The sequence below is a fragment of the Mus caroli genome, chromosome 10, assembly GCF_900094665.2.
Source record: "Mus caroli chromosome 10, CAROLI_EIJ_v1.1, whole genome shotgun sequence".
NCBI lineage: Eukaryota > Metazoa > Chordata > Mammalia > Rodentia > Muridae > Mus > Mus caroli.
In genome coordinates this window covers 57,588,844-57,599,679 of record NC_034579.1, presented here as the reverse complement: position 1 = coordinate 57,599,679, position 10,836 = coordinate 57,588,844, and the positions used below count along the sequence as shown (strand labels likewise).

The 10,836-nt window shown below is 44.9% G+C and overlaps 1 protein-coding gene across 1 annotated transcript; it reads right to left on the bottom strand.

Moving 5' to 3' along the window:
- Positions 1 to 5,125: 5,125 nt before the first annotated feature.
- Positions 5,126 to 6,612, bottom strand: Atoh7 (atonal bHLH transcription factor 7). Its single transcript, XM_029482847.1, has 2 exons — positions 5,861 to 6,612; positions 5,126 to 5,661 (listed from the first exon to the last, which is right to left on the bottom strand). The coding sequence occupies exons 1-2, from the start codon at positions 6,239 to 6,241 to the stop codon at positions 5,653 to 5,655; spliced, it is 390 nt and encodes a 129-aa protein (XP_029338707.1). The 5' UTR covers positions 6,242 to 6,612; the 3' UTR covers positions 5,126 to 5,652.
- Between the last annotated feature and the right edge of the window lie 4,224 nt (positions 6,613 to 10,836).

Sequence of the window (10,836 nt, the reverse complement as noted above, 5' to 3'; positions counted from 1 at the left end):
TGTAGACCAGGCTGGCCTCGAACTCAGAAATCCGCCTGCCTCTGCCTCCCGAGTGCTGGGATTAAAGGTGTGTGCCACCAGGCCCGGCTGGTTATATTTTTATATCAAGGTTTCACCAAGACTCACCACTGCTGGGTAATCATTCATTGTAGAGAGCTGTCCAGTTGTGTGATACTTGGCACCCCTGACCTGTCACCCTACCCCAAGATGTGGTGACCCCAATCTCATGCATAACGGGCTGTTCCCTGACAGGGCTCTGGATAACCTCTCATGGAGATTTGTTCCCCTAGGAGTCAGGTGGCTTTTGTAGCGACAGGTTCTTTGCAGACTCCTCAAATGATTCAAGTTTGCCCTGCAAATGTGAAGTGGGTTGGCCTGGTGTGATGCTGCTTATGTTCTAATGCTAAGACTGGTTCTTCAAGAGGTGGTTCCACCTATACACACTAGCCCACCATCAGTACAGAGGTAATACAGTGTGAACCTTCTCCCTAATTTAGCTGGTCAATAAAGGGCTAGAGCCTGTGATTGGGCAGTGGAAGGGAACTGTGGGACTGGAGGCTCGAGAGGAAGTTGCAGGTAGGCAGGGAGAGAGAAGAGGAGGAGGAAGAGGGGGGAGAAAGATGCATGGGTTAGGAGTCAAGAAAGCATGACCTGGAGGGCTGGCCAATTGAAGTTAAGAGCAGCCCAGATGAAACATAGTAATAGGGCTGGTGAGATGGCTCAGCAGGTAAGAGCACCGACTGCTCTTCCAAAGGTCTTGAGTTCAAATCCCAGCAACCACATGGTGGCTCACAACCACCTGTAACAAGATCTGATGCCCTTTTCTGGAGTGTCTGAAGACAGCTACAGCATACTTACATATAATAAATAAATAAATCTTTAAAAAAAAAGAAACATAGTAATAACTTGGGGTTATCAATAGGAAAGTAGATTCTAATAGCAAAGAGGGTAGGTATCTTCCCAGGTTTAGTGTTAATAAAGGTTTATTATAAATATAAAGGTCCTGTCTGCCTTTTATGATCAAAGGCAGGGTCGAGGCCCCGGACTGAGATTAATGGTTACTTATGAATGGGTTGTTTTAACCACAAAAGTGGATGAAGGCTATAGCTTGGTGAGAGGGCCTGAAACGTACCAGGTTTACTAGTTCCCTCCTTCCCAAGACTAAACAGTACAGACTTCTGAGAGTGGCTCTCACACAAGCCAAGCTTCAAAGAGCAGACCAGCCTGGTGGATGAGGTTTAGACCAACTGAGGCACCTAGAAAGGACACTTCCCAACCTGATGAGCTGCCGGCAGGCTGTGCGGTTGCTCCCGGTTCCTACCGTTTGTGAGCTGTCACCCATGCTGGCGTAGGCGTTGGTGATGCTTCAGTCTTTGAGTCATTTCTGCCCCTGTAAGAAACCCCTCACCCTGTCCCAATAATGTTATTAATTGGTGATAAACTCAAAGCTGCTTGAGAAACCAAAAGTATAGACAAATTCACTCATAACTGACCTTGTAAAAGTCCTTCCAGAGCCCTTAGGTAACCCGGAGGTGACTCATTTGGTTGACTGAGTTGAAAGTCAATGTACCTTACTAGTGGGGGTACCTCACCTGGGCTCCAGCTGAATTTGTGGGAGTACACTTTCCACCACAAAGTTGCCTTTTCCTGTTTGAAGTGGATTAGTGTTTCGGACGGTTAATGCCCGAAGAAGCATCCTACAAACTTGACGACGCAGGGCTTATCAGTATGCTTTAAAAATTGCTAATATCATGCATTTTTTAAAAAAAAAATCCGTACAGTGCAAAAAAAATTGCATATTAGTTAAAAACATGTTCGCCTCTGATTTCTGCCTAATTATGTTAGTTAGCATCCTTGACGTTAGGGAACTGCAAACGCGCTGCCTTTTAATATGGAAGTAATAGCCGCTTCAGACTCTCAAGAGCAATAGCCTCAAAGTTGCAAGAAATAGACAAGGAACTCCCGCTTCAAATCTCTGGGGACTGTGCAGTAAATGCTGAGGCATAAATAAACGGCTGTCCGTCTTTAAAGCCCGGTTTGCTAGAAGATTTGAGCGCACGAGTGAACAGAGAAATTAAAATTGCCGAATGTCATCTGACAATAAATCATTTAAGGCTGAGATACACGCACATTTTGTTTTATTTTGGAGCCAATCTCGTTCTGTAGCCCAGGCTGATTCATTTCTTACTAAGTAGAAAAGGCTGGCATCAAACTCGGAATCCTCATGCCTCAGCCTAGCCCTCCAAGTGCTGGGATTATGGGCCTCCATGCCTGGCTACGAGTGCGCATGCGCATACACGTGTTTTTGTTGTTTTTTATTATTATTTTTTTTGAGAGGTTTCATGTAGCCCAGGCTATTCACTGACCAGCTTGCTATGTAGCAGACGATGACCTTGAACTAACTCTCTGCCTCCACCTCATAGTGGTAGGATTACAAAAATGTGCCAGCAGGTCCAGCTTCTGCGATTGTTTTATGATGATGATGATCGTTATTTATTATTATATTATCACGTGTGTGTGTGTATGTGTGTGTGTGAGAGAGAGAAAGAGAGAGACCTTATGTGGCTCTAACTTGGGTCATCAGCAAGCACTTCACCCTCCACCCCACCCCCGAGCCATTTCGCAGGCCCTGTAACTGTATATTTTAATATAGCATTGATAAATGAAGGTTTGTACCTTATCCCCGTTTCTGTTTCTAAATGAAAAATTCTATTTCATTTAATTTTTATAGATCTTAACATTAAATTTCCTTGGGGACAGAGAGATGGCTCGGCAGTTAAGAGCACTGGCTGCTCTTCCAGTGGTCCTGAGTTCAATCCCCAGAACCCACATGGTGACTCATAACTGTCTGTAATTCAAATTTCATTGGTTCTAACTCTCTCACACAGACATACATGTAGGTCAAAACTCCAAATGCACATAAAAAAAAAATTCCTGGCCTACTTTAGCCCTTCATTTCCAATATAAAGCTCTGCATTAAAAGAAACCTTCTTATGTTTATGAATTATTAAGGGAAATATAAGGGGAATTTTAATAATTTGCATGGATTTCACACAAACCCTCTCATTTTTCTATAACTATGGAGTCTTTTTTTTTTTTTAACTACAAAATAAACAAGATGCTTCTGCTTTCCTGGGACAGGAACAAAGCAAGTGTTACTCATGGGGGGGAGGGCATTGCTTAGAGACTCCACTCCCCACCCCCAGTTGTTGTTTTAATTGTCCAGGGCCCCTCGGGAGCTCTCTCACCATCCTGCACTGATCCTGCACTACTGTAGGGTTCAGGGGCCTGCGGTGATGACAGGCATGGGCCTCCCAGCTCCCGAAGACTGCCTAGAAACGGGTGCCTGTTACTATCCATGCTTAGCTGAGGAAGGACAGCCCATATGCCATGTTGTCATAGAAGTCACAGATCTTTTAAAAAGAAAGAAAACTATTTCAAATGTGAACATTGGAAAAAATACTGTAGCTGGTCGGGAAGTCTTCAGAAACAACAGAATGAAGATTGAGAATATCTGAGTACTGACTTCACAAAAGTATGTGGGGTGTGTGTGTACTTGTGTGTGTGGTAGGTGTGTGTTGTGCACTGTGTATAGTATATGTATGTGTGGTGTGTGTGTGCTCAGGTATGTGCTTATGTGTGGTGTGGTGTGTGTGTGTGTGCTGTGTATGTATGTATGGTGTGTGTGTTTGTGTATATATGGTGAATATGTGTAGTGTGTGGTTGTGTATGTGTGGTGTTTGTATGCTTGTGTATGTGTGGCATGTTTGGGTATATATGGTGTATGTGTGTGGCATATGTATGTGTGCTTGTATATGTGTGGTGTGTGTATTTGTATGGTGTATGGTATGTGAATGTGTGTGTGTGTCTGCGTGTATGTGTACATGAGAGGTCAGAGGTCACCCTCAGGAGTCCTCCTACCACCTCTTTTCTTTTTTCCTTTTCTTTTCTTTACTCTTTGTCCTAGCATTTCCCAGGGCTGTGGAGTCAAGAGGTTAAGCTTTGTCTCTATAATCTGCAGTGGAGAATCCTGAACCATCACTATTATCTTATTAACAGCATAAGATGAAAGGGGAGACCCCTCAACAGCCTGCCAGGGGACCCATAATAGTTAGACTTTGGATTATTTTTTTAAGACATCATCTCGTGTAGCCCAGGTTGGTCTCAAACTCACCATGTGGCTAAGGATGCCTGGGAACTTCTGACCCTCCTGCCCCGACTCCTGAGTGATGGGATTGCAGGCACTTCATACGGAATTTCTAATAGAACCCAGGGCCAGGCTAGGCAAGCACTCTACCCCCTGCGCCACATCCCTGGCAAATGCTAAGTTAAGCAACCATTCTGATGGAGATGTCCTATATATATTTAACATACAGGCTGTGTTGGTAGCTGGGCTTTGGTGAATCCATACTCAGAAGATGTGGGAGCTGTTGCTTTTGTTGACTTGTGGCGGATTCCAAATGCACTGATAACTTCAGTGTCCTGCTTTTTCTAACTGTGAACAGGCTATTCCCCCAATTCACACAGTACTGTTGAGCATAGCCACTCTAGATGAAGGCTTTCATCTGTTCGTGGCTCAGCAAACTTGTTAAAGCAATCTAAATCCATTCCGTGTGTATAGACACTCTCTTTTGACCATGATGGTAGTGAAGCCTTCACTGTTCAAATCGTAAATTATAAGGAAAACACTTCCACAAGCAACATTAATTTCCCTGTTGTTATAGAAACAGGAATACTCTTCTGGGTGGCTATGCGTCAGCGTTTGCAGATGTGTACAATTATGTGTGTGGATGTTCCTGCACACTTGTTAGAATGGATGTATCTGGATACTTATAAGATAATTTAGTAACTGGCTTAGTAAAGAAACTAAAATATTGAATACTAAATATCTTCATACCTGAAAGCTACATGTTATTTCAATTTAGCTTAATGTTACCCAGGGTGATTCTCCTGCCTATTTTTGAGAAAGCTGAGATTGTAAGGTGAGCCACCACCCTGGCTTGGGGGGAATAAAATCACTCCCTGTCTATACCCTGGACGCATTCAACATCGCCCCTCCCAATAGCTCTTGAGTGTCTCCAGGAAACTAGTAGAATATGTGTAAGTTCAAAACACACTCACATTAGTATTTTACAAAATCTATATTTTAATGTGTACAGTTAAAAAAATACAGAGCGCTCATGCCCAAGTACTCTACCAGCTCCCCAACCCTCGACCCCAGGGGGAAAAAAAAGTCTTACGCTATCTGATGCATGCACACACAATATACGGAGCATAAATGTATTTACACCACAAGGTAGCTGCTCAGAACATAAACAAGTCACAATACAACTTCGCCCAATAGGGACAAACTTGCAAAGTTTAAGAAGGTAACTGTCTGATGGTTTAGTACCAGTCTTATTCAATCTTTTTTTTTTTTTTTTTTTTGACATGGGGTCTTATATATATATATTTCTCCACCTCCTGAATGACGCTAGGATTACAGGCCGTGCATCACCGTGTTCTGCCTAAGCCACAGCTGTGGCTCAGACCCACTTTTATACATGCAAGACAAGACCTCTACCAACTCGGCTAGACCCCAGCCCCGTGTCTTAGGCTAAAAGGAACAGAGCATTATTTTCACAGCAGTCCAAAGTCATTCGCGATGTCCACTCATGAAACCTACAAAACACAAGAAAAGTGGAGAAAGGGAGGCAATGAACTCATTTCATCCACCTGTTTGAAACGGGAAGGAAATTAAGCAGAAAAGGTGATTGAGTTTTCTCCCCTAAGACCCAAATAACCCCGAGGCTTAGCTGGCCATGGGGAAGGGCTCCGGCTGGAAGCCGAAGAGCCTCTGCCCATAGGGTTCAGGGTCTACCTGGAGCCTAGCACCGGGGAAAGGGAGGTAGGGGTGATCGCGGCCCCGCTGCTCGCAGCGCAGCCCCACCCAGTCCCGCTCGGCTTCGGCTAGGATGCGGGTGAGCGCGACGATGTAGCTGAGCGCCATCTGCAGTGTCTCGTACTTGGACAGCTTCTTGTCCTGGCCCCACTGCGGCACCACCCTGCGCAGCCGGTCGAACGCCGTGTTCAGCCCCTGCATGCGGCGCCGCTCGCGCGCGTTGGCCGCCAGACGCCTGCGCGCCGCGCTCTCCAGCCGCCCGGGCCCCGCGCACGAGACCGCGCGCTCGGCTGCGCCCGCGCACGGGGGCGCGCCGCGCACTCCCGCCGGAGGGCCGTGGGGTTTGCAGGCCGACTTCATCCACGCTGCCGCTCTGCGGGGCTTCCAAGAGTGAATAAGACACAGACGGAGCGACTCACGCGCAGTCAGTCAGTGGCCAGAGGACACTGTGTGGGACCCTGGCTTGGGTCCTGCTGGGAAGTCCCTTCCCTTGCCCAGATGCAGTGGAAGTGATGCTCAGGAAAAAGTCATTCCTCCCCACTCCACCCCAAACACGTAAAGTTGAACCAGGAGGAAACTTTCTTGCAGTTTGCGGCGGATCGTTCTTGGGGGTCAGGGATAGAAAGCCTTTCCAGTTCTCTGGGAAAGCCTGAGACTGCTTTTCTGGGTGACGAAATCTTCCCAGAAGCTCTGCTAGGTCATGAGCGTTTGGACCGCTTGCAGTAGATGTCGAAGAGCGCCAGACAGAGCGATGAGGGAGGAGAATTTATAGCCCAGGGCTCAAGGAGGGAACAGGTGGTGGCAGGTGGGCGGGCGTCCCTCCGCTCCCATCTCAGCACCTTCCTACCCTGGGAACGGCAGGGGGGAGGGGGGCGACGCACAGCAAAGTCCTGACATCATTGCCTTCGTCTGTTGAAGTGTCTCCAAAGCTATGTCCAACGCTAACTAACACACCATCTGGAGTGGCCTGGTCTGACTGTCCCCAATAGAATAAGAAGGTGGGGGTGGAGGGAGAGCCTGGTCCATCTTTTCCCAAACCAGCAGGCAGCTTACATATCAAAAACAAAGGCCGGGTTTTTAAATGATTAAGTAGAAAATACATTTTGCGGGAAGATGTTGCTTCTAACATTGCTAGGCATATCTGAAGGTTAGCAAGATTTTGCTTTGTTAAGAAGCGGCAATAAAGTATTAACATTTTCATTTAATTTACTAAATAAATTCATACAAATTAGGAAATCCAAATACTGTTGCAGGCTTGGAATGTGACTCTGCGAATAATTTCTGTGAAACAACTTAAAATGAATCCAAAGATTCAAATGTGTCAATTTTCAACTCGATACTATGTTCTGTGGGTTCCTAGGCCTTGACAGATTAATTCAGCATCTCTACTTCATTTTCTTGTTCATTAATATTGAGCCACACACTGAAATGATAACTAATCACTTCATTTTTTACCATTTAAACTTAACAAAACATCTTCATGCACATGTGTATGCAAAAATGGAAGCATCTAAATAATTTGGGGAGTTAAAAAAATCTTAATGGATTTTCTTTTTGCCTGTCTCTCTCTCTCTCTCTCTCTTTTTTTTTTTACAGATCTAGCCAGATGCTGTTTTAATAAAGTTCAAATTCATAGTTTATAAAGAGTCAATCAGACCGTAAAATTTATCAAGGCATTAACAATCTGGTTTGCCTACCTTTTATATAGTTATATTAGATCCAAAAGTTTGTTTCTTTTTCTCTCTCCTTTGCATCTTTTTTTAAATAATATTTTTAATTAGGTATTTTCCTTATTTACATTTCCAATGCTATCCCAAAAGTCCCCCATACCCTCCCCCCCCCCCCCCCTCCCCACCCACTCCCACTTTTTGGCCCTGGCATTCCCCTGTACTGGGGCATATAAAGTTTGCAAATCCAATGGGCCTCTCTTTCCAGTGATGGCCGACTAGGCCATCTTCTGATACATATGCAGCTAGAGTCAAGAGCTCTCGGGGTACTGGTTAGTTCATAATGTTGTTCCACCTATATTTTGCCTGTCTCTTATACCACTAAAAATATTTCATGTAATTCAGTGTTGTAGTATGTCCTCTGTCCTCAAGAACAGTAACAAAACATGATTTCCACCACTGATAATTATTAGATTTACACAGAGAAATCTTTAATTATCCCCTCTCGTCTCAGCTTGTTTCTTGTTTTTCAGGGGAATGTAAAGGCAAAGAAACAGGCTCTAATATTTTCAGTTCTATATTTCAGGCCAAGGAAGCTCTCTCTCCTTTCGAACCATGGGTGTATCCTCAGATTTTTTTGTTTAGTTAAATCATCCTCATACAAATCAAGAGGCCTTTTAACTTGGACTTGTTTACCCCACTGGTACCTCAGACTACAGCCCCAACACCACCACCCTGACTTCAAGCCCTGTCTTCCCATAAATAGTGTATTAATCCCCAGCTAAAGCACTGACGGGGAAATGAAGTTGAATAACTTGAAGACAATGGGAAGCAATTGAACATTAATAATCTTCAGAGCGACAGATGTTGAACACAGACTTTTTGCACAGAGCCACTCAGCTCCATCACTCCTCAGTCCTAACAGTCATGTTGGGAGCAGCAGTTCTGTGCTGGGAACAACTGTGTTCTTTGGTCATCAGGATGTCAAATGTACACTTTTTAAGGTTTTCACAGAAGTCTGCTTTCTTTGGGCTATTGTTCTTCATATTAATTTAGCTCACCCTCCTCCCCTGAAGAGTCCCCTCTAGGAGACACTGTGTATTATCTCCCTGCACAAAAGCATTATCATAAAGGGGAAAAAGAAACACTGGAACACAAGCTACATGTGACATGAAATTGATCCAAAGTTAGGGGACCTTAACTATAAGGGTGTCAGGGGGCGGGAGGAGCATCTAGTAACGTACTTCCCACAGGCTTCTTGGAAGACATTGAGAGTTCTGCTATCCCACACCTGGACAGTCCTGTGACACTCGTGACGGAAAATCAGCACAGGAGAGATTCTGAGATCAATAGGAGAAGAGGAAATCTATTGACATCAGCATTGAACCGACCTGATTGAACCCAGAATTCTCTTTGACACAGTTATGAACACGCTACATAGCTGAGGGTGACCTATCCCTCTAACGTGCTGGGATCACGGGTGTGTGGGGGGCTGGGCTTCTGGCATACTAGGCAAACAATGCCCTGGCTCAGCTTATCCCTCGCCTCCATTTATCTTATAGAGAAGATATCAGTTCAGGGACCCAGAACTATGCTTGGAAACTGGAAACATATATGGCTGGATTAAGAGAATAGGTCAAGTCTCTTGAATCCTTTTATATTGGAGGCTTTAAAATTTGAGATTTCAAGGGCTGGAAAGATGGCTCAGTGGTTAAGAGCACCGGCTCTTCTTCCAGAGGTCCTGAGTTCAGTTTCCAGCAACCTCATGTTAGCTCACAACCATCTGTAATGGGATTCGATGCCCTTCTCTGGGGTGTCCAAGGAGAACCACAATGTACTCACATACATAAAATAAATAAATCTTTAAAAAAAATTATGAGATTTCAGCCAGACAGTGGTGGTGCACACCATTAATTTCGGCAGAGGCAGAGACAGGCAGATAGATCTCTGAGTTTGAGGACAGCCTGGTGTACAGAGAGAGTTCTAGGACTGCCAGGGCTACACAGAGAAACTCTGTCTCAGAAAACAAAAACATTATGAGATGCCCCTCACTTGATAATGGGGCAAGAGAGCTCCACCAGTAAGCTCCAGAAGCCAGACAAAGCACTCATAAAAGTTTCAGGAATATGATTAGCACTGCCATTCTTAAAGGTCAGTAAGCTTTAGGTTACAACCCCAGTGCCTAGGACACGGCCCAGAAAATACTTAATAGTCAGTACATGGATGTCAGATGGAGGGACTAGGGCAATAAATTATACAAACTGACTTAATAATAAGCACATGTCTAGTGAATAGTACATAGTAAAGATTGGCAATCCCCCCCACACACACACAGAGACAGACAGACAGACAGACACACAGACACACACACACACCACCCCTACCTGCAGGGAACCCAAGCTATCTCTGAATTTTGTATTTTGTAAACAGGATTTTTTTTTTCTTCTGTGTGACAGGGTCTCATGAGTCTCTTGCTGCCCTCACTACGTAGCCTAAGAATAAACCTGAATTTCTGATCTTCCTGCCTCATCTCCCAAATGCTGGGGTTACAGGCATGTGCCACCACACACAACTATGTGATATTTCTTACATGCTGGGCAAGCACTCTCCCAACTGAGTGACATCTCAATCCTGGGGCTGATTCTTACTTCCAAAATATCAAGAGCTATTTGGACCGGAAGGACATTATGCATCATGCTAAGCTCCATAGGGTCTGTATTGACAGCTTGAGGTAACCAGTTGAATTGGTGGTTACTGTTGCAGGAGACCTTTGACTTGTACTCAGGCCCAGAGCCCAGCAGACCAAAGCAACATGGAGTCATTCAAGTTAAATGAAATTAACTGGGTGAGAGGGTCTAACCAAGCAATGAATGGCTATGTATCAGCGTAGCAGCCAAACTCTGGTTAATGGATGCGGACAACTGATTCAAACAAGGCCACCCTGTCTCTTGGCTAACTTCTGCTTTCCTTCCACACAAACCACCTGATGTGGCTGCCAGCAGAATGCTTTGAACCTGCTGCGGTTCAGAGCCTGATTTATTATCCTTACAGTGTAGGTGAAGAACACCTTTAATCCCAGGACTTAGAAAGCAAACTGGACCTCTGTGAGTTTGAGGCCAGCCTGGTCTACGTAGAGTGTTCTAGTACAGCCGGGCTACATATTGAGACCCTGACCTGATTTTGTTGTGGTTGTTATTTTTTTTTATTACTGTGTGTGTGTATGTGTGTGTGTATGTAAATGTTCACGCCCGTGAAGAAGCTGGGGGAGGGGACATCTGGTGTCCTGCC